Source organism: Pelodiscus sinensis, chromosome 23, assembly GCF_052426305.1.
Source record: "Pelodiscus sinensis isolate ZL-2025 chromosome 23, ASM5242630v1, whole genome shotgun sequence".
Classification (NCBI taxonomy): Eukaryota; Metazoa; Chordata; order Testudines; family Trionychidae; genus Pelodiscus; species Pelodiscus sinensis.
This window is the reverse complement of record NC_143074.1, coordinates 19,694,830-19,719,329: the sequence shown is the minus strand read 5'-3', so window position 1 is coordinate 19,719,329 and position 24,500 is coordinate 19,694,830. Positions and strand designations below refer to the sequence as shown.

The following is a 24,500-nucleotide window of genomic DNA, read 5'->3' as shown; positions in this document are numbered from 1 at the left end:
ATGGTAACCAAGGTACCAGGCCTTTTGAATTGCTGGTAAATTAGGGCTAAATAACAGCACAGAACACAGAGAGCCAGGACTTCGTGGCTATAAACAAACTCTATGGGGCTGTGAGAAACTTGGCCACACCCACAATAAATGGACGTCTGGCTAACTAACATCATGCCGGACCACGGATGTTGTCGGACCAGAGCGTGCCGGATTAGAGAGGTTCAGCCTGTACCGGCATTTTTTTCTCCTCGCTGTTGGCATGTCACTTTAGTCATTTGGTCCCAAGTTTACACAGTAAGGGTGCATATTAGAAGACCCGCTCTCAACGAGTGCTTGAACAGTCCTTGCCTGGAAATTCAGTACATTCAAAATGTGAGTCCATTCAGGCAAAACTAGCCTGGATATCAATTTTTGCTGAGTAAGGCCTAGAATGCAGAGGGTAGAGAACCCTAGGATGGTGCCACATAGCACGTCCACCTACTTAGAAGTCTGGAAAATTGTTTTTGTCTTCTATGATCATTTGGCCCCTGGAATATTGAAGCAGAGGAAGAGACACTGCAGCCTTAATAGAAGGCTGGGAGACGTACGTACCTTAAACTGTCTTGCCAGGTGTTGTTTGTGACTCTCTTCCACTTGCTTGAATTTTGATTCCAACCCCTTCATCTGGTTCTCCATCTTCTCGACGTATTGTAAGTCTCTTTGAGTCCGCCTGTCCAGTACCTCTATTGACTGAGACATGTTTTGCACCTGTCCAAAGAAATAACCAAAGACAAAAGCAACAAAGTCAAAGACGGGAGCTTCCATAGGCACGAGGCCACAGCATTCGCCTCGCAACGCAAAACGTTGACCTTTTCCCAGTCAGCCAACAAAGCTAAAGAGGAATCAACAGATGCATTATTCACTAGCTAATCAGCAGCATCTGATGGCATTATGACCATGTGCTCCAACACAGAGCAAATTGCTTTCATAAACATTTATTTTGCCATGCTCCAGAAAATAAGCCAACAATCATGAATGCAAATAAGGATTGTAGTCAAGGACAAAAGGCCTGGGTCTTAATGGTCTCTTTGATTGGCTGAGCCGGAGTCAGATGCAAGTGGAAAGACTATTAGTTAAAGAGAAGCATATTTGACGGAGAATAGTACTTCTGCTCAGCTATGAATTAGGCAATCAGTGAATGTTTCTTGATGTGCATGGAGCAGTGCTGAGTGCCAACTTTAAACCCAGCTAGCAAAACCTTGCTATTCAAACAGTGCGGCCTTCTCCTTGGGACTATTTGTGTGTCCTCAGTCACACAGAATGCATTCAGAGGCGGACAGCGCTCTGTATACTGGTAACATGCGTTCATGATTGAAGGCTAATCTTTCCACCTGTAGTCTCTGATTATGGTGCCTGTAATTTTTGGCTGGCCTGCCGGGACCCTCTGATTTTAGCGGCCACAAGGTTGGAATCCATGCTAGGTGCCACCAGTGAGCTCACATTTCAAATGATGAAAAACACAGATTGCCACTTTGAAAAGTGCTATGAGAACCCAGGCTGCTGTGACTGAAATAGGGGGGAAGGAGGAAGCAAGGTGGTTATCAGAATGACCTGATTCTGAAGGATGGCCGTCAACTGAGATGCTAAATTGCTGGTTTCTCCTTCCAACATTTGTGCCATTACGGGATGTTAACCATGATCCCAGTTGAGGAAAGCAAAGAAGTGTAAGAATAGACTGTATGGACAGAGACAATGTTATTGTTCTTTATTTGGGCCGTTCCTAACACAATAGAGTCCTGAGATGTTACAATATCAATAAAACCAATGCAGTGTGCTACAACACTACTACTGCTACTAGGAGGAGGGAGAAAAATTGTTCTTCTCAACCTCTAATGGTGGGACAAGAAGCAATGGACTTAAATTGCAGCAAGAGAGATTTAGGTTGGACATTAGGAAGAATCTTCCTAACTCTCAGGGTTGTTAAACACTGGAATAAATTGCCTAAGGAGGTTGACGAGTCTCCATCATTGGAGATATTTCAGAGCAGAATAGATAGACATTTATCAGGAATGATCTAGATGGTGCTTGGTCCTGCCGGGAGGGTGGGGGACTGGACCGGATGACCTCTTGAGGTCCCATCCTGTTCTATGATTCTATACTTATTAAAAACCCCTTGATTTCAGTTTGGAATATTCCAGTTCTTAAAGTTAAGCTCAATGAGAACCTACTGGAATTCTTATCAGAACCCAAATCTTAAGGAAATCTTACTCTTTGCTTGCAGAGGAAATGATGGGCAATGAGCAAATTCCAAGCAGCTCTCTGAGTTCCGTGCTGCCGCAGTTAGCCCCTGTTTCTGTATTCAATGGTCAGTGAGGCCAGGTGTAATAATATTCAACTGGAAGGGTAGAGAAGAGATTCCTGCCACTCAATATTGCCTTCAGGGCTTCACTGAGCCAGTGTAACTCCTCTTGAACACAGCCATGGGAATTGTGGATGGTACCAGAAAGTACCTTGGAATATTGCTGGAGCCAGCCAAGGGACAAATGCTAGCTTTTCCATACGTCCTGTGAAATGATGGAGGTGGACCCATCATTAACATTTGATAGCAAGGCCAATATGGAAACTAACAATTCCACTAATTAAGGGGAACCCATGCACTTGATAAGTTGTGACATTCTAAGGTGGAGAAGTCCATCGTCCGAATGGTTTGTAGGCTAGTAAATTTCTCTCCCTTCTGGTCCGGGGACTGTGATCAGAAGAATACATTTTCAGTGCCTAATTCCAGCTGTATCCCCCATCCACACACAGCAACAGATATCCCAGTGTAACCCCCACACTTAGGCTACATCTTCACTGTTTTTGCGCAAAAACCGGCGGAGTGTCCACATCACAAGTGTGCTTTTGTACAAGAAAATCAACAGAACAGAGGGCTTTTGCCAATAGAGTTATTCTTCTCCCCACGAGGAATAAGTCCTTTTTGCACTACAGCTCTTGCGCAAAAAGGCAGGTGTGGACACTCCGCAGGAGTTTCTTGCGCAAGAAACCCCCATCAGAAAAAGCACAGGTGCTCTGATGGCCATTCTGTGAATGGCCATCAGAGCTTTCTTGCGCAAGAGCGTCCAGTCAGTGTGGATGCTCTCTTGCGCAAAAGCACGTCGCTTTTGCAATGTGCTTTGAAGTCCGGACGCACTTTTCTGCAAGAAGTTTTGGCTCAAAAACTCTTGCGCAAAAGGCTTCTTCCGCAAAAACCCTGCAGTGTAGACAAAGCCCTAGTGTGGTTCACTGTCCCATGCAGCGCCGCTTAGGCCAGGCTGTATAAGTCTCTTTTTATGTGTTGCTGTAAGTAGTCTGAGTAGCAGCTGGCTTTTAGCTCAAGCAGTAAAGGCTCCCACACTACACTCCAGAGATCCCAAGTTCAAATTCTCCAGGTGGCAGGATCAGGCCTTTAGGTAGACTGCACTGAATGGGGAGGAGAAGAAAAATCAATATCTATTTTTCTGCAATGGATAGGTGGGCATTTAAAGAGCTCTGTCCGCTCTGGTGGTATGACTGAGCTTTTGCTTGGACAAGATTTTTATCCGATTGACCCAGCCAGTCCTTCCATGAAAAAATCTGCATCCACTTAGTAGGACCACTTTGTGTGTCTGCCAGTGGGGAAGGGAATTAAGTTTGAACTTGCCTAAAACTGAGTCAATTAATTCCGCCAGTGCGCTCTCTCAATAAAAAGCCTAATGGGGGCATGAATTAAGGTAAGGCAAGTCGGGAAGGGGCCACACAGTTTACACCAAGCACGTTACTGAAAGATACTCTGTTAAAGTTCAGATCCATTCTGTTCATTGCTAATAAGTTTTTTTTAATTAAGTAACCACATATGCTGGACATTTTAAAACATCAATTACTTTTATTCCTGATCTTGGACAATTGTGCAAAATTCATCACCTAAAGAGCCACATCTTTTATTTTCATTAGCATTTTAAGGCCTTGGTCCAACAAAGCACTTAAGTCCATGATTAAATTTAAATGAGACTGCTCATGAACTTAAGGTCAAGCATGTGCTTGACTGCTTTAGGGGGCCGAAATACATTCTGTCTTAAATTTCCCTCCATTTCCTCCAATTACTTACGACCCCTGAAGAACCTTCGTTAAAAGTAGTCTTTATCTATGAAACACCTATATTCTGAGTGCTCAGAAAGCCTCTTTTTTCAGTACTCTAATGACAGACATGCCAACAGTTGCCAAGGGGAAAATACCTTTTTTGTTCCCTAGGGTAAAATCAGATAAGAAGATGAATTTTAAGCTTAAATTCTGCTTCCAGTTATGCTAGCTTCTTTGACACTGAAGGAGTGACTCTGGATTAATACCCTGTGTAAATGGGGAGCAGAACTTGGCTTGGTGATTCTAGGAAGCCACACTGGGGACAGAGAGCCATGGGGTGGGAGAAGGCAGGATGATGGCAGAAAGGGGGGGTTTAGGGGTCAGTAAGAGACATCCCCTTCTAACCCGCTGTAAATCCTGGGCCACATTGCATAATCCATGCAGCCGGAGGTGGCCTGCAGGCTGGGAGGTTAAGACCCCTGTCCTAGATCCTGGACATCCCAGTGTGGGTGCTACCCTTTGGGGATACCATCTCTGAGCAACACCCCTGCCTGGACCATCTGGAGCTACATGCATGTGCCACTATTTGTGGCAAAGGCCCAGTTCATTAACTTGTAAGCAGCAGCAGACTCATAAACCTCCATTCATGGCCTGCCTGTGAAAAGGCGATAGAGAGCTATGCTGTGACAAAAATTGGGGTGTGCCCCATTCTATTTTCAAATTTTATTATAACTTTGCCTTAAGAAGGGATTAAAAACCCCACAAGGTGCCAAGTGATGTCAATGCCCTTTGAACTAGAAAAAGATGCGGGATAGTCACTGGAATTTCACTTCCTATGTTGGAATCAACGGTGGGAGTGGGTTACAATTTTGAACTGATCTTTTAACTGCCAAAACCTCTATGCAAAGCCTATAACATCAGGTTCTAAGGAAGAAATTTCTCTGCTTTTCAAAAAAAATTACTTACTCAGAAACATGCAGCTTTGCTCAGAACAGTTACAGGGACGTTTTATTATCCCTGAAAGTGACTATTCATTTATGGTGGTGTTCCTCCTTGGAAAATCCAAACACAATGACATTTTGGATACATTATGTTTCTTCTGTTACATTTGGTGAAAAAAAGGTGAGGCTAGTTCCCGGCACAAAACTAGGGGAGTTAAAAGGGGCAGGGGGACTCTAGCAAGGGGCAGGACTACTTGCAACCAGCAACAGATCTTTCTTACGAGCTTGGAAGGCTTCCAAAAGCATCTGCAGATACATTTTACTAAAAGGATTTTGTTTTCAATACAGATCCCAGCTGAAGCTTCATGGTGACGGCTGAAACTCATTCTTTTTATTTCTGGGTTCTCTTGTGAGGTGGAGTGTGTGTGGGGAGATAGACAAGTCAACACACATACACGAGCGTCTGACTTTGCATACCATTCTTCCCTCACTTTACACCCTGCCATGCCAAGAGCAGCTCGCTGTCTGAGAAAAACAATGAACATTTATATTTCAGCATCCTCAACATTGGAAATGATCACATTTTAGCTCTTTCACCCCACAGCCGCTGCTCCCATGTGAACAGGACTTTGGACCAAAACTTTCTTGTCTAATGCACGTGTGTAGCTCTGATGCTAGTGCTGTCCCACATGATAGTTCCTGTTTCGACTTCAGACTCTGTTTGTAGCATAAGCATCTAAAGAAATGCTACAAAGGCTTTGGTCTCTTCATATAATAACGAGAACTCGATCAACAGAACAAAGAAGAAGGGGTGTCGGGTATGTAAGGCAGGGGAAGGCACAGCCTTCCCAAACCGCCAGGAACAGCCCCGCCCATACTTGCCCCCAGAATGACTGCGGTAGGCGTTTTGGGGGCGGAGCGTTGCTGTCCCCAGTGCTCGTCCTCCCCACGCTTCAGGGCTGGGGAGGCCAGGCCTGGCTGTGTGATGCGCTCTCCTCCCTCCCCCTGGTGCTTCGGGGCTGGCCGCACAGCACAACACGCCCTGCCTCCTCCCTCCCCGGTGCTCAAGAGGCTGCAGCGTGGTGCACCTTCCACCAGGACTGGGGAGGCTGTGGCGAGCATGTGCCTGCTCCCTTCCTCATGGGTGGAAGGAGGAGCATGCGTGTGGCATGCTGCCCCACCTCCAGGGGGCAGGGAAGGGGCGGGGCCTAACAGAAGGGGCAGAGCTGGAGGTGGGGCTGGGAGTTTGCCTCCCCCAGCTCTGCCTTCACCGACTGCCCATGCAAAGGAGAAATGTGTAAGTCACTACCAGCTCCTGTTTGGGTTTATTATACTTAGTCACTCAAAACATTCACAGAGCTGCACTTGATGGGTTTTACTATACTAAGACCATCAACTGTCTCTAGGTATCAGCATAAAAATTATTCTGTCACACACTTCAGACCCTGGCAGAATATTTAGACATGACGTGCCCCAACACAAGAGTCTACTTCGATTTAGACCATTTCACGAGAAATGGTGTTTCTTAAGGGGCTCCATTATCTAGAGAATTTTCTAAAATCGGGGATGTCTTCTGATCTCCCCGGACAGCAGACTATTAAAAAGGAATCGTCTGAATGTCAATGTTAAGAAGCAACCCCCAAGCTCCCATGACAGTGTTATTTGATGTCAGTGGCACACGCTGGCTCATCCAACCTTTTTAGTATCAACCCAGCTCCAAGAGCACCGGGTTCATTTTTAATTGTGCTTCTCTCTTGTCTCTTCGAGACTCAGCCTTTGAAAATACTGAAGCGTTAATTCAATGCAATCCCAGTGGGATTAGAGTCAAGTGCAGAATTTTTCCTCCTGCTGAATTACATATGGCAATCATTGTGTGCCTCTGATCTTATCGCATTCCACAAAGGCTTTCGGCACCCTCCCTCTATCTCAATACTTATGCATCAAAGCCCCTGACAATCATTAACAAAGTGGTCTTCCCCCCGGGAAGCATCATCACCCCATTTTACAGAGGGGGAAAAGAGGCCTGGAAGGCATGGCTCCAAGAGTTCTTAGCAAAACCAAGAACTGCAGCCAGATTGCTTGAATCCCACCTCCCTTCACTCCCGGACCATCCTCCCCCGCTTTTCGCAGGATGGTTCCTCCCGTTACCTTTTCTAAGAGCTGCCTCAGCTGCTTTGTCCTGGCATCACGAGAGCACATCGTCTGTTGGGGGGCAACCACTGTGCATATACACCGTCCTTCGCTGTCCTGGGCAGAGCTGTAGACCTGCCAGCTTTCCTCTGGGTTGGTCGGCAACACCTAATTGATAACATGGACAAGGGGGCGGGTTAAGTAAAACAGGGGGATGCTTCAAGACCCGGGTGGGTCAGGGGCCACTGACTCAGAAAAAAAATCAGTCGGGGGCTGCACAAAAGTAAGAAGCACAAAAAAAAACCCCCACCTCACATTCCCTTCACACATCAGAGCGAGGCTAGTAGATTTTCTGGGATGGGGCCAAAAATGAGGAGTTCAGTGTGTGGGAGGGGGTTGCCTGAGGTGTGGGGTCAAGGCACATGGGAAGATGCAGGAGTGGATTGGGGTTTGGCGGGTCTGGGAAGGTGCAGGAGCGGAGTGGGGGTGCAGGGTCGGGGGGGGGGGGCAGAGAACTGGAGCACCAGCTTCCCAATGCTGGGGGGGGGGAGCTCCAAACCTCAAGAGCCAGATCCAGGGAAACCAGGGGCCTAATCCAGCCCCCCCGGCCGTAAATTCCCTATCCCGACTTAAAGGGTTGGTGAGAGGGTAGGAAAATGGGTGCACAGGAAGTATTTGGTGCTACAAATAAAATAAAATAGCAATCAAGCAACACTACAGACAAATCATGGACCCCCTGGAAAAAATAATGAAAGTTTCCTCTGAAGGCCCAGGAAAGATATTAGGAGAGGGTTTTTTTAATGCAAAAATATGGATTGGGCACAGGTAAACAAAGAGTTTGATGACATAAAAAGGGGAGCAAGAGTTGAAGCAGCTAATAGGGACCCCAGGGGCCTGGGACTGGGGGCATGTGACATGGAAAATCAAGGGCCAGTTGGATTGGTTGGCATCATTAAAGTGAGTTCTACTGCACACCCAGCTGGTGTGAAACCCGAGGCCATGCCACTATTAAAGCACACGCTCAATTTCTCCTTGGCACACAGAGGAAGAAGTGCATCCTGATGGACTAGTCGCTGCTCTACGGACTCTCCGAACTGAGCCATAATCAGTGCAAATCTGCAGAGCTCTCCGAGATCCTGAAACAGGAATTGGCTCTGAAGAGGAAAAGGCAACCAGCATTTTTACTGCCCCCAGCCCCGAACAACCTGGGAGACAGCTAACGAGCACTGCAACCTTGGACTGTGGCTGCCCAGATCACAGTGCTGATTGCATTTCCATCTGGGGAAAGGGAGTCCAGCAATGGAGCGAAACACAATTGCACAACCTTGTGCAAAATGCATGATTTAATCACCGTCTCTGCTCAGGTGGAGGGGACCGGCATTTCACCAGCGAGAAAGAAAAAAAGTGCTGGTGTAGGCTTTCATCTGCAGTGCATAACCTAGCAAATGGCTAGACAGACAGGCGGACAGATGGATATTCCCCAGCTAAAATTATTCGGAGTCTCATCCCGTTCTTGTAACAGGCCTTCGCCACCAACAGACACTCTCTCAAATGCTCTTCCTCTCCAAACAGTGAGTCTATTTTTTTTTAAGACAGAAGCACACGGCCCGCAGATGAGAAGTGCCGATTCTGTCCTGCTAAGGGAAGGCGGCAGGACTGTTGTACCCAGCCATTCCCAACCGAGAAGATTCCAGGACACACTCTCCTTGCAGAAAAGGCAAAGGGAACCAGAAGGGACGACTGAAATGCACTTGCAACTTCCCTGATTTCGTCTCCAGCCCAATAAAGACTACTGATTCCAGTGTCCCTTCTTACGGCTCTGACGCCTGGCAGCGGAGCATATGGAAATAGCCATATGCCACAAGGGACATGCTTCTCTCACGGGGAAGAAATAAGGGGAAGCAACCCCACACCCACGCCCCTCCCCACCACTCCCACCTTCCACTGCAGGATGCTCTCGAGACCACTCGCTAACAGATTGTTACGTAACAGGATGGGCGGCTCAGAGGGGCGCCTGAGCTGTGCTGTCCAAGCACCAGGGCAGCCATGGCGGGACCCGCCCAGCACTGTGTGTGTCCTGCCCAGCAAGCGGCCATGCTGGGAATGGGCCCTGACCATGCCCTCCTTCGAATTGTGGCCAACGGGCCTCTCAGTCACCCCACCGCCACGCAAATGGAGGCTGTAGCTCAGCTCCCAAGCACTCCATATTGACAGCCTATTGAACAAGACACCAAGAGGTCCCTGGATGAACCCAGCAATACCCAGTCGCATTGAGGAGAGAAGGAAGGGTGGGTGGAGGGGGGAGGGAATGGAACACAATCCCTATTGCACCATTAGATTTTCCAAGTCCAATGCCTCTGCCAGCACTAGTGTAAAACATCATCTTCTCCCCAAGGCACACCCCCCTAAAGAAGTCCCTGGGAATATCTACCCCGCCCACTCCTGAAACACTACAAGATCAGAGACCTGCCCTTGGGAACCTGTGAGACGGCTTTGACCCGGATTATCAGTATTTAGACACACACACAGACACAGACACACACACACACACACAGACACACACACACAGACACAGGACAATCACCGCAGCTGATCTGAATGTTTAGACACATCTTCTAGCTGTTGTGACTCCAGCTAGTCAGTTGCCCAGCACAAAACACAGCCAGCCGAAGCTAGAAGGGGTGCTGTCCCTGTCCCTGCCCCTCCCCCAGGTCTGTCTGCCCCTCCCTCCGCTTCCTTGAGTCCCTGGGAGGAGATCAGGCCAGACCTTTGGACTTCGCCACGCCAACCTTGTCACTGCTCCACACCACAGTCCCTCTGGGCTAAAAGAGAACAAGTGCCTGGCACAAGGGGCCAGCGGCATCCAGCCAGCCCTGGCCACAAGCAAACTTTGCCCCCCTGCAAAATTCTGGATCTTGGTGTTACTGCCTCCCCAACACACACACACACACACACACACACACACACACACACACACACACACACTCCAGTGCTCTGTCCAAGGTGCCCCCCCAGGCACACACACTTCAGTGCTCCTGTCGGAGGTGCTCCCCCACACACACGGACACACAAACACACACTCTTACTCCAAGATACCCCCCCAGACACACAGACACATACTCCAGTGCTCCTGTCCAAGGTGCCCCCCCAGACACACACACACACACACACACACACTTACTCCAAGGTCCCCCCCCCACAAACACAGACACACACACACTTACTCCAAGGTGCCCCCCAGAAACACACACACACACACACACACACTCCAGTGCTCCCGTCCAAGCTGCCCCCCCAGACACACACACACACACACACACACACACACTTACTCCAAGGTCCCCCCCACAAACACAGACACACACACACTTACTCCAAGGTCCCCCCCACACACACACTTACTCCAAGGTGCCCCCCAGAAACACACACACACTTACTCCAGTGCTCCCGTCCAAGGTGCCCCCCCAGACTCACACACACACACACACACACTTACTCCAGTGCTCCTGTCCAAGGTGCCCCCCCAGACTCACACACACACACACACACTTACTCCAGTGCTCCCGTCCAAGCTGCCCCCCCAGACTCACACACACACACACACACACTTACTCCAGTGCTCCCGTCCAAGCTGCCCCCCCAGACACACACACACACACACACACACACACACACACTTACTCCAGTGCTCCTGTCCAAGGTGCCCCCCCCAGACTCACACACACACACACACACACACACACACACACACACACACACACACACACTTACTCCAGTGCTCCTGTCCAAGGTGCCCCCCGAGGCGGCCGTCAACTTGGTGGTGTTGAGCCCCACCAGCGAGGGCAGCGTCTGCGACATCCAGTTGGTGATCATGGCCATGGTGCTCAGGACCACCCCGATCTTGAGCAAAGGCACCGACATCTCGGCGGGGCTCGGCTCCGGCCACCCTTCATTCTGAACCGGCCCGGGGCTGCGCGCGGCTCGCCGGCACCAGCTGCTCCGCCCGGCCCGCGCCGGCGGCCGCCCGCTTCTTCGCCATGGCCCCGCGCCCCCTCGGCGCTCCCCGGTTCCCCCTGGGCTGGGCGCAGCGGCGCGGCCGGGCTCCGCCGAGGAGAGGGCGGCGGGTGCGGAGCGCAGCGCCCAGCGCGCACCGGGGCGGGCGGGGAGAGGCAGAGGTGCCGGCTGGGCTTGCTTTGGGGGTGGGTTTTTTTTTTTCTCCTAAGGTGCAAGGCGCCCGCTCTCCAAATCCCCGCGTCTCCCTGGGACGTGCAATGAACACGCCTGAAACTGGCTCTGGGGCGGGCTGAAATGCATGGGGGGCGGGGGGCCGGTGGGGCGGAGCCCGGCGGCTGGGGTGGAAATAAAACGCACTCTGATGTCAAACTGCTGCTTTCAGCCTTCCTCCGCCGCGTCCTTCGCTGCTCTCTGCCGTCACCTGGCGGCCAGCCGCGGGCTGCTTCCCACAGGCCGGCAAAGCCTTTTCGACCCCCAGGGGGGTGAGGTCTAAGGGGCCAAAGACGCAAAGGGGCGCGCCCCACCTGTTAGCCAGAGCCAACACCATCCGCTGAACATCACAGCAAGAGGCGGAGGAATTGGATCCGAATCAAATCTACCGGCTGGCATAACCATCCCCGAGAATGGGCCCTGCGCCCCGTTTTGCTTTGGACAGTGGTGGAGCCAGACAATCCTGGCAGTGTTGTTGTTGCATGGGGGTCCCTGGTAGGAGGCACAAGGGACCTTGTGCTTCTAGGGCAGTGGTCCCCAACGCTGTGCCCGTGGGTGACATGGCGCCCGCCAGGGCATTTATGTAGGCCCACCGAAACATCTGGGCTGGCCCCACCCTCAGGGCACGGCACGGCACATGTGTGGTGCTGGCCCCGGACGCATAGCGCATGGGCGGCCCCTGCCCTGAGTGCGTGGCACATGCACAGTGCCAGCCCCAGGCGCAGAGCGCGTGAGCGGCCCCAGCCCTGGGCGTGCGGCACATGCGTGGCCCCGCCCCAGAAGTATGGTGCATGAGTGGCCCCGCGCCCGGCAACCGCGAAAGGTTGGGGACCACTGCTCTAAGGTACACGAGAAAAATCGTGAGAAGGATCTCCATGTTAGTCTGTAACTTTAAAAACAAGAAGTTCTGTGGCACTGTAAGGTACGTCTCCACTGCCCGGCTGAGGTATCCCGAAATAGCTACCCCGCGTCTTCACAAGCCGCCCCTTATTTTGAAATATTTTTCGAAATAATGGGTGCTCTGTTTCAGCATCCCAGTAATCCTTGCTCCACAAGGGTGGAGGGATGTCCCGCAATAACGCGTTATTTTGAAATTTGGCACTGTGCAAATGCACCAAATTTCAAAATAACCTATTTCAAAATGTAATCAAATGTAATCAAAATGCGTAGCTGATTTCAAGTTTAGGGTGCTGTGTAGATGCACCCTAAGAAACTAACAAAACTAGATGTAGTATCATGAGCTTTCAAGGGCAAAGCCCACTTCCTCCAGCTCCTCTGAAGAAGTGGGTTTTGCCCACGAACGCTCATGATAGGAGAAAAAAATCCTGTAATTGTGAAAACACATTGTGTTACCCCTTTCAGACCCTCCTCAGTTTTCATACACGTATTCTGACCCTGTCTCAGATGGGGGCACGGGGCAAACTATGTTAATTGGAAAGGGGTCTTATAAGTTGGAAAGGCATCCTGGACCCACTTCTGTGGGCGGAAAGGACAAACTTTCCAACTTCATAGAGCTTGTCTTCAGACACCCTGGCTACCGTCCCCAACTTAGCATTGTCTTGTTTGCCCTAGGAATGTGGTAGTGTGGTCAATTAACCAAATTACTGATAATAAGCAAAAGCTCATGGGTTAGTGCTAAAGACTACATGCATTCCTTCCTCCTCTGCCAGTACATTTTTTAGCAAGCTAGCCAGCAGCCCGGCTCAGTCCTGGCTTGCACTGGGTCCAGGACTTACACTTTAAATGCAGAGCTGCAGAGCGGGGTATTAGGAACCAGGCAGGCAGGCAGGCAGCCTGGCTCAGTTCTGACTCGTGCTGGGTCCGGGAGCTCAGACCGCCCTCCCTCCACCCCCTGAACAGGGGCAGCTTGCCACCCTGGGCTGCTGCCTCTATCAGAGGCAACAGCGCAGGGTGACAGGCAGCCAGTCTACGAAGGGAGCTGGTTTTTAAACTGGCTCCCCTCACGGACCAGCTCCTGCCTGGCACCCTACACTGCTGCCTCTGATACAGAGGCAGCAGCGCGGAGTGAAAAGGGGCTTCTTGGGAGTGGGGCAGGATTGCACTGGCTGCCGGCCTCACCTCCAGGGACTATAGAATAGTCAAGTAACCGATAAGAATTCAGGAGGTTAATCAGCTCTTCAATTAACTGATATTTAACATCAGATGGTCACACGGCCAAAGTGGGGGAACAGGGCAAGGGCTCTGTTCTTCTTGACACTTTTCGTCTCTCCTCTGATCCAATTCCTGTGTGACGTTCTGTTCTCCAGTGGTTCTCAAACAGGAGACCCCCCTGTGGACAGGCAGAGATCTTCCAGGGGTCTATGTGCCTAGTTTTGCAACAGTCGGCAGAACAAGCACCAGCAAAATCGACACAAACTAAAATGCCTTATGGACAGTGACTTGTTGATGCTGAATAGTACACTACATACCGAAATGCACATGGCATATTGAAAGCTCGTTTGGGTGTATGATACAGCAAAAATGGGAATGTGAGCAATTTGTCAGTCACCGTGCGCTGTGACACTTTTGTAGCAAGGCGTTTTTAAGTGACGTGAAACAGTGGTGGGACGCAAGATAAATCGGACTCCTGAAAGAGGTACGGTAGTCTGGAAAGGTTGAAAAGTCACTGATTTGGGTATATCTATCTTGCTATAAAAGGCCTGCAGTGCGGCCGGAACTGACCCAGCTCAGTTGACTTGAGCTGAGAAGCTATACAATAGTAATATGGACATCTAGGATCTGAAACCCTGCATGGAGAAAGGGCTCAAAGCTCTGGCTCCAGCCAGAGCTCGAATGTCTACACTGAATGTTTCAGTCCCAAAGCCCTGGGAACCTCCATCAGCTAACCTGGATTTTGAGACTCCCAACCTTAGGTTTTCACCACAATGCGGATGTAGGCTTAGATTTATTCTGGTCCTCAGCACTCCCATGCTAACTTGGTGGCTCTTCCTCCACCTGCCTTGCTTTGCAAATGAAAAAAAAAATTGAAACTCCCTCATTATGTCCTGGCCTCATTTATATTCCCACCCTGAACATTGAAATCAGGCAGTGGAATCAAAATCTGAGCCCCATCAGTAGACTTCCCCTCCCTTAACCTTTCATCGTTCCAATTCCAAAGGAAGACCAGCCCCTTCCGAATGGAGAAAGACACAGTGGGGGCAGACATCAAAGAGCCCTCCCTGAGGCGTGACTGAATGGTCAAGTAAGCCGGTGGGCGGAAGGAGGGTGATGTGATGGAGAACAAGCAGATTCAAAGGAGGAACTGTGATCAATTGATTGGTGGCTAGTGTGGGGCATCAGACGGAGAGGAGAAGATCCTTCATGTTAGACGTGTTTGGCATGTAGGTCTCCATTTCTGTTTCATTGTCCTAAGTTGGGGAGGGCTGTTCTCCAGCAATGAGTTACTGAGGAAATGAGTTACTCTCCACCCGGGGAGGGATATCAGATTTATTGGGGCTGAGGGGATGAGAGATAGTCCTTGTCAACACTAATTCCCACCGTTGAGCTAATCTACGTGACCTCAGCTATGCACATAGAGTAGGTGAAGTCAACCTTCTGACCATGGCTTCTTCCATGCAATAAGGTCGGTGGTGGTTGCTCTCCCATTAACTCTGGCTACTTTTTTCATCCTGGTGGAATACCACAGTCAACAGGAGAATGCTCGGAGATTGATTTATAGTGTCTAAGCAGACACAATACAGCAACAGCCAGTGGATCGCTCCTGGCAGTGTTGCTGGTGCAGTGAAGACAAGCCTAAAGTTACCGCAGTGTTAATCAACCGGAGGAGTTGTATTACAGTAGCTCCCCCATCAAGGATCGTGGCCTCATTGTGTCAGTCACTGCACAAACACACGACAAAAAGACCATCATTGGCCCAAGGAGATGACAGTGTAAATATAAGGTGAGACAGACCACTGGGTATAACATACGGATGGGGAAACAAAAGATAAACACCATCACCTCAGCCTCCCCCCTTAGGTTTCTGTAACAGCTGGGTGGGAGTCAAAGGCCACACATTTCAGATCATACCTGCCTCATTAGTTTGGGCTATATCAAACAAATGAGTCTCTACATTTTCCCAGATGGTATCTCTGGGACTTCAGACCTAAGTGATGAAAAAGCATCCATTTTTACATAGCTGAGGCTGCAACTAAGTTTCTATTTAATGGAAATGTTTCAGTCTTGGTCAATCCCGCCCTCCCATTCTGCCCCAAAGTTGACAGTTTACATCATATTATACACATCGGGCGAGATCTTCATCTGGTGCAATCCACTGCAGTCAGTGGAGCTACCCTGGTTTACACGAGGAGGGGAATTTGGCGTCTTGGTGTCTTTCTCAGAAAAAATCTCACCCTGCGTTTGCTTGCACTGCAGTGACCCCAACTGTAAGTAGGAAGCCACTTGGCGTTTCCGTGGAAGCTGGGCTGATGGCTTTGTCAAAACATTTTCCCTGACCATGGCATCTGTGTAAGAAAACAGCACTCATTCAAGATTTTAAAAGAGTTCCTCGAGGAGCTTATATAACTTTCCGAATGACTGCAGAAAGAAAGGTTCCTCTGATTGAAATTCACAATTCCATCTTATTTTTTTCTAGGTTAACATTTAAATACCACATGCAAAGGACAGATTACAAAATTAATCCTCTGGTAATATGCAGGCTTCCCTAAAGTATAAAACAATCACATCTCTTCCTCCACAGTAATAAAGGCAGCCTCCGGGGAATCGGCTTCATATCTCACTATTCCTGAGATTTCCAAAAGCACAAGACGCAATCACAGCACTTAAAAAAATAATAGTAATGCAAACGCTTTCCTCCTCTCCAGATTCAAAATGAGAAAACGATTAAGGTAAGATGGAGAATTATATGCAATTATCTAATTTCTTTCCAGGGTCTGCAGTGTCCAAGTTTTACCGCTGCAACCTTGTGGTTTTCACCTTTGTGTAGGGAGGGAATTTGAAGGTGTTTAACTTTGTATTTGCAAGAAGATCTCGTTTCTGGCTGGAGTACAATTGCCAAACAGCGACCGGCAAGCATATTATGCAACTCCGCTGCCAGAGAGCTTCTGCAATTGTTGAATTCGAGTGCCACCTTCTAGCGTAGATGGGTATTGCATGCATCTCCTTCAAAATGTTTTATTATACAGTAGATCATCAGTGATAATAAATACAATAGCGCAAAGAATTGTCCTATATCCAGTCCCCTTGATAACTTCTTGCTCCCCGCCCCTGGGAATTTCTAGATAGCTCTGAGATGGATTTGTTAAAAGACAACTTGCAGGCTGCCTCTGCCAGTCTATATTCCCTTGCCAACGTCTGCTCATCAGCAATCTTGAGCTAAGTGAGATATGTTGGTGATGCCATCCGCATTTTCGGTATTGCCTAGGTCAGAGATACACTGGCAAAAACGAGGATTAGTATCTGCCAGCAGGAGTAACTTCCTGCTTCTGTAACTTTTTAGCTAACTAATCATTCACAAAGTCCCTCCAGATGTCTCAGGTCTCCATTACTGAAGTGTCCACGTACCTCACAGTCTTTAAGGGATGAATCCCGTGAGGAACGGCGGGGCAGTTATCACAGGTTTAAAGATGGGGAACAGACATGCAAAGGCTAAGGTCACGCTGAGCAAGGAATCGTCTGAGTTGCACCTAACGTTCTAATCATCAGGCCATATTTCCATGCTTGCTATAATGGGACAACCCTATCCCATATGCCGTGGGAGCCTAGAAATGTCAGGATAGAAGGGAGACGTCATCTAACCCACTCCCCTGTGCTGAGGCAGGGCCAAGTAAACCATCCCTGGCAGTGATGGAGATCAGTCAAGGCTGACTAGAGTGGCTTTGCCCAGCTAAACCTGTCATCTAGGCGTCTACATTCCTCCCCCGGGTGGCTAAAAGGCTCCATTTCATGGCCACGAGGCAGTTTCGCAACTATAGTTACCTCAGCCCTGCTTGCAGCCTACTCCTGCTCCAGTTAGATCACCAGCAAAACTCCCCCGACCTCTCCATGTGGGAGCAAAGCCTCTAAAGGGGAAACGGGCAGTGGTGTACTTCTGCCTTGCCCTCCGCCGGTGGGCACAAACCCATAACCCTAACCCCTGGCCCTAACTTTGGGCCCTTCTGGGGTTCCCAGCATTCCTGATGTGGGCAGAGCTCTCCAGGGCCAGAGAAGTGGCACCAGGCCGTGCCCTTACAATCGATCAGGGGAATTTAAAGAAACAGCAAAGTCAAGCACTTCACAAGATCCCCGGAAAGGTGAGGTGATGGTCGCGGGGCCGGTCAATGAGAGCGCAATTGGGTCCAATCTCTGGATGCAACCAATGGCTACAGATTGGAAGAGTTTAAATGGGATTCTCTTCCTGCCGATAACAGGACCCTCTCAGGGTAATACAGGTCAAACCTCTCTAATCCGGCACTCTCTGGTCCAGCAATATTCATAGCCCAGCATGGCTGCGTCTGCACCACAGGGCTTAACTTGAAATAAGCTACGTAAATGGAGCTATGTCAATTGCATAGCTTATTTCGAAATAGGGAGCGTCCACACAGCACTTCTTTCGAATTAGAGCACTCTTCCTCTGACTTCCCTTACTCCTCGTACAATGAGGGTTACAGATGTCGGAATTAGAAATCCTCCAGCTTGACAGTATTTTGACACTATTTTGAAATAACTGCCTGCTGTGTAGATATGGACTAAGTTATTTTGAAATAGTGTTGCAGTGTAGACATGCCTCATGATGTTAGTTGGCTGGATGTCCACTTATCACAGGTGTAGCTAAGTTTCTCACAGTCCCATAGAGTTGGTTTCCAGCCACCAGTCCTGGCTCACAGTGTTCTGTGCTGTGATTTAGCTCTGATTTACCCCTAAACGTCTTCTAAGATTTACCCCTAAATGCCCAGCAAGCAGTGGAAGTGTTGGTCATAGGACTAGACTCTATTGAGCTCCTGTGGTCCGGCAAATTCCTTGGTTTGGCACCAATCAGGTCCTAAGGATGCCGAACTACAGAGGTCAACCTGTAGGCTGTGTCTAGACTGCATCCCTTTTTCGTAAACGGGATGCAAATTAGACATATCGCAATTGCAAATGAAGCAGGGATTTAAATCTCCCCCGCTTCATTAGCATAAAAATGGCTGCTGCTTTTTTACGGCTTGGAGCTTTGCCAGGAAAAAGCGCCAGTCTAGATGTGGATCTTTCGGAAAATAAAGCCTATTCCGAAAGATCCCTTATCCCTCTTAAAATGAGCAAAGCTCCGAGCCAGAAAAAAGCGGAAGCCATTTTTATGCTAATGAAGCGGGGGAGATTTAAATCCCCACTCCATTTGCAATTGCGATATGTCTAATTTGCATCCCTTTTACGAAAAAGGGATGCAGGCTAGACACAGCCGTAGTGTTTCACTATTGTTCATGATGAGCCTTTTCCCAAAGGTCACTGATGGATGACAATGAAAAAATTCCCACTACAGTTTGGGTCAAACCCAATAACCCTGGGGATCCAGAAAGTAACCCAAGCTTCTCTGTCCCTCCTGCACTTTTTCATGGCACCAGATCCTGAGCTCCTTGTTTAAAGTTGGCCCTCAATGACAGGTAAAACTGGCATTGATGTTGCTGTAGGTTGTGTTGCTGCAGCCATGTTACTCCCAGGATACTAGAGAAACAAAGAGGATGAGGAAAAATATATTCTTCAGAAGACGAGCACTGTACAAGCTTGAAAGCGTGTCTTGCTCACTAACAGAAATTGGTCCAAGAAATTAGTACCTCACCCACCTTGTCTCCCTAATTGATGTTGATGGCACTTTGCCTGAATACGAATGGAATTAAAATGAAGATATCTTCCCTTCCTTGTCTGCACACCGTAGCTTGTTATCACAGGATTGCTCATATTGCTGAGTCACTGTCATTAGAAGACCTTCATTAGGGGACGGAGATTGAATTTCCCTAAATCTTACCGGTATTTCCTGTACTGAATTCTCATGATCCATCCATTCCCATGGAAAGCTGCTGTAAATACTGGGGGATGATAGAACATTTTCCCTTTAGGTCAAATATCCAACAAACATGTAAAGGTGCATCTAGACTACATTCCTCTTTCAAAAGAGGAATGAAAATGAGGGAAATCGAAAATGCAAATGAAAATGCTTCATTTGCATAATCTCTTCCAATCGCTTTTTTGGAAGAGTTTTTTTCGGAAAAAAAAGCAGTCTAGATGGGGTTCTTTCGAAGAAAAAAAACCACCTCTCTTGAAATAATCCTGTTAGCCTCATTTTTTTAGGAATAAGGGTTCTTTAAAAAAGGGTTTTTTAAAAAAAAGAATCCCTTGTAGACGCTTTAAAAAAAAATCTCTTCCGAAAAAGTAATCGGGCGAGATTATGCAAATGAAGCGCGAGATTTCTAAATCAGCACTTCATTTGCATTTTTATTTCCCTCATTTGCATTCCTCTTTCGAAAGAGGAATGAAATCTAGACGAACCCTTGAGTGTGCTACATTGGAACAAGTCAGATTTACGTTGGTGTTGCTGAGATAAAAATCTCTCCTGACATGCGTACCGGGATGGTAGCAATGAATGCCTGTGTCTAAGGCTGAACTACCTCTGCAGAGGGCATCTCGAGGAAAACACATCTTTCTGTTCTATACTAGTCTGTTTGGGTTCTTGTGCTGTGCTCACCAACATTGTATCTGAACACCTGATTCTGAACGACACGGAGAATATTAGAAGCATAGAACTGGAAGGCGCCTCGAGAGGTCATCGAGTCCAGTCCCCTGCCCTCACGACAGGACCAAGCACCATCAGGGGTGAGCAATAATTTTTAAGGGGGGGGGCACTCCAAGATTTTGCCAAGTGGGCAAGGGCTGCACTTTGGTGGAGGGGGTGTGCCTTCTGGGATGGAGGTTGGGTGAAGGAGGGGGGCTGTGATCTGGGGAAGGGGCTTGGGGTGCATGGTCCAGTAAGAGAGGATTTTGGCCTTGGGAAGGGTTGTGGGAGGCGGTGCAAGGTCTGGGAGGCAGTTATGGCCTGGGCAAAGGGGGTGCAGAGGGTTTTGGTGGTGACCAGAAGCAGGGGAATGGGGTGTAGGGTCAGGGAGGGGGGCTGGGTACAGGAGAAGATTCTGGCTTGTGGTGGGATGTAGGAGGGGGTACAGGGTCTGGGAGGGAGTTGTGACCGGAGAGAAAGGGGAAAAGGGGTACAGAGGGTTTGGGTGGTAGCCTGGGGCAGGTACTCAGAGGGGAGAGAGGGGGTGGGGCGCCAGAGGCAGGCTCTGGCTGGGAGGCGCTTACCTGCAGAAACCCGAGGCAGACTGTCTGCGGCAGGCCGCTTGCTGCTCCACGTGGCTCCACTCCAGGCATGATGGGGAGATGGGGAGGGAGGGAGAAGGCTTCCCACACTGCCCCTGTTCCCAGCAAAAATTCTCAGCTCCTATTGGGCAGAAACTGAGAGAGTGGTCAGTGGGAGCGGAGATGTTTTGCTGGGGGGCAGGAAAAGCATGAGAAGTCTCCTTCCTCCTTCTCCAGCAGTCCATAGCAGAGAACAGCTGGCTTTTTAGAGCGTGAGCTGTTCTCTTCCCAAGGGTTCTGGCGAGGCAGCCGCAAGCCGGATCCGGTGGCTTGGCAGGCTGGATCCGGCCCACTGGCACCTTCTTGGCCACCCCTGATCTAGATCATCCCTGACGGATGTTTATTTAACCTGCTTTTAAATATCTCAGGTGATGGAGATTCCACAACCCCCCTAGGCAAGTTATTCCAGTGCTTAACCACACTGACAGTTAGGAAGTTTTTCCTAATGTCCAACCTAAACCTCCCTTGCTGCAATTTAAGCTCATTGCTTCTTGTCCTATCCTCGAAGGTCAAGGAGAACAATTTTTCTCCCTCTTCCTTATAACAACATTTTAGGAACTGGAAAGCTATTATCATGTCCCCTCTCACGCTTCTCTTTTCCAGACTAAACAAACCCAGTTCTTTCAGTCTTCCCTCACAGCTCATGTTTTCTAAACCTTTAGTCATTTTTGTTGCTCTTCTCTGGACCCTCTCCAATTTCTCCCACACCTTGCCTGAAATGTACTGCTCAGAACTGGACACAACACTCCGCGTGAGGGCTAATCAGTGCAGACTAGAGCGGAAAAATTACTTCTTGCATCTTGCTTGCAACACTTCTGTAAATGCCTCCCAGAAAGGTGTTTGCTTTTATTGCAGCAGTGTTTGTATCATTTCAGTGCTCATTTGGAAAGCAGGGTATGCACCTACAGTTCACTTCTCGTGCTTGTCTGCATTGAATACGTATAAGGAGAATTAGTTCAGAAGCATAAAGAAATCAACATAATTTTTTAAGATTTTCCCCAGCTTTCCCCTGCACTAGGAAGGCAGGATAAGGGACAGCCTGAAGGTAGGGAGGGGAAATGGGTTGTGGAGTGGCACAGGGCAGCTACCTGGGGAACATTGGTTTGTGGGTTCAAGTCCTACCCCTATCCACCCTGGGAGCAGCTGGACAGCCAACACCAGCTCCCTCAGGCATAGACCTGGCTCTGGTACTAGAAAGGCAGGATAAGGGACATCCTGAAGTTAGCAGGGGGGTGGGATTTGAAGTGGCCTAGACCAGTGTTTCTCAACTAGTGGTACAAGTACCCTTAGGAGTACATGAGAAAAGTCTGGGGAGTACGTCAACACAACTGAAATCTGGAGAAAACTCAATTTTTGTTTTAAGTTTTCCAGCGCTTTATTATTTTTGTACCTTTTACACCCCAAAATTTCATCACCTGCCTGGCTATGATTAAGTTGTTTCAATAAATGCGTTGCAATGGTAGAATTTTTGTGTGTGTGTCTGAAAACTGTAGATACTGGGGGTACTTTTTCTCAAACTTTTTTTTTATAAAGTACCCCTTTAAAAAAAAAAAAAGACTGGCCCAGGGGATAGAGCATCCACCTTGGCAGTGCAGAGTGGTGGGTTGTTATTTAAAAACAGTACCAGAAATGCCTGCTGTAGCTTTTATTGCGCCAGGACCATATAAAGATTCATTCCCCCATTACTACGCATAGGGACTTGTCATTGGTATTCAGTCATGCCAATAATCCCATGAAGAACCCTTCATCCAAGGATTTTCTAAATGTTCTTGGTCTTGGCCTTACTCTTGTGGAGACCAGTGGCAAAGCTCAGGATCAGAGCCTCTATGAGGTAGGAATTGATTAGACTTTTTTCACAGACAGTGCAAAAGAGGAAACACACAAAGACATAGGGTACACCTAGACTACATGCTTCTGTCACCAGAGGCATGTAGATTAGGCTACCAGACATAGTAAAATGAAGCGGCGATTTAAATAATCGCCGCTTCATTTACATTTACATGGCTGCCGCACTGAGCCGACAAACAGCTGATCAGCTGTTTGTCGGCTCAGCGCGATAGTCTGGACGCGCGGGTGTCGACATCAAAGGTATTTGCCGACCACCCAGGTAAACCTCATCCCATAAAGCGGCATGGCTGTACTCAGGGGCAGATGACCGTTTTGCAGGGCCCAGGGCAACATAATTTCGCGGGGCCCCCCTTTGCCACGGCGCATGCGCGGGGCTTTTTGAAGCGCGGGGCCCGGGGCGGCCGCCCCGTTCGCCCTGCCCTATATCCGCCCCTGGCTGTACTGGTTTCAATGGTGCAACACTGATTTACAGCAGCTAAAGAAACAGCCAGGTATCATAGGCCAGTATTTCTCAACCAGCAGTATGAGTACCCTTAGGGGTACTCAAGAAAAGTCTGGGGGGTACGTTAACACAACTGAAATTTGGAGAAAACTGAATTTTTGTTTTAAGTTTTCCAGCGTTTTATTATTTTTGTCCCTTTTCTACACCCAAAACTTTCATCGCCCGCCCGGCTACGATTAAGTTGTTTAAACAAATGTGTAGCAACGGTAGAAAAAAAAGGTTGTGTGTCTGAAAACTGTAAGTACAGTAAAACTCCAATAGTCCGGCATCCAATAGTCTGGCACTCCTGATAGTCCGGCATCAAAATGGCAAGAGCCTAGTGAGTGAGCTTCGGCAAAAAATGAGGCACAAGGTAACAGCGGCAGCAGCTGAACTGAGCAAAAAGGGTAAAAAAGGCTTAAAAACACTAAAACATTACAGTATACTGTATACAGTGTGTACAATAAAAAGGGTTAAGAACACTTTATATACAGTATATAATGTATACAGTATATATATAACCAGCTTATACTACTTCCTGATAGTCCGGCATATCTGATACTCCGGCACCACCTAGGTCCCATAGGTTCCGGATTATCGGAAGTCTACTGTACTGGGGGTATTTTTAAAAATAAAAATAAATTATAAGGAGGTACTTTATAAAAAAAAGGGTGAGCAGCACTGTCATAGGCTGATCAAGGGAAGAATAAACCTATCTGAAGTGTTAGGCTCCTTTGCTTCCATATGCTCCAGAGGTTTTACGAAGTGACAAAGGTCCAGGGACTTCCCGGGAGTTGAGTCTTTTCTTGCAAGAGCCCAGCCCGAAGGGAGTGATGTGGGGACATTGGGAGAAAAACAGCGCTCTGAAATCGTCATGGACAGTGGCTTGGCGTCTTCTTTGTCACCGAACCTAATGCATTATGTATAGCTCAGCCAGACATGGCCAAAACCACCCCTCGCTCTTTTTCCACCCAGTGCAACCCCCTGGATGTCGCAGAAAGGTGGACAAGCAGCTACATCAATTCCAGCTCCAAACGGAGGCTTTGCAAAATCCATGCTCAATAGTAATGTTTGTTTCAATTTGTCAAATGACAAGTGATTGAGAAGGGGGATTGATGGTTGTTGTTTTTTTTAATTCAGATTTAATTATTATCATGCAGGGTTACCCTCCTCCCCGCCCCAATTCTGCAGCTTTGTGAAAAGGCCTGTGCCCTGGGAAGTGAAAGTGACGGGTGTATTTCCCACGCCCAAGCAAGGCAAAATGCAAAACCGAAACCCACATTGTTACTGCTCAGGTGCACAATGGAGCAGTAGTTTTCAATTTTTTTTTCTCTTGACCTAGTTGAAGAAATTTGGTTGATGCCCACGACCCAATATCATTTGGCTGGAGGATGGGGTCTGGGGTGGGGCTGAGGATGAGGATGAGAACTTCAGCTTTGGGGGCAGGAGTCAAGGCTGGGGCCGTAAGGCCTGACCTCGAGTGGCTC

At 48.6% G+C, this 24,500-nt stretch overlaps 1 protein-coding gene across 4 annotated transcripts in view; it reads right to left on the bottom strand.

Annotated features, from left to right (window-relative positions):
• Positions 1 to 24,500, bottom strand: part of OLFM1 (olfactomedin 1) — a 75,868-nt gene that overhangs the window by 34,516 nt on the left and 16,852 nt on the right. For 2 of the 4 annotated variants that reach the window (XM_025183480.3, XM_006120754.4), the window contains exons 2-3: positions 7,155 to 7,304; positions 583 to 738 (exon numbers count right to left, since the gene is read on the bottom strand). In XM_025183480.3, the coding sequence (XP_025039265.1) occupies positions 583 to 738; positions 7,155 to 7,205 (207 nt within the window). In that variant the 5' untranslated portion in view covers positions 7,206 to 7,304. Of the gene's footprint in view, positions 1 to 582; positions 739 to 7,154; positions 7,305 to 10,256; positions 10,280 to 10,907; positions 11,439 to 24,500 lie in introns of those variants that run through there. The other 2 variants (XM_006120753.3, XM_089772854.1) reach the window with 2 other exon arrangements.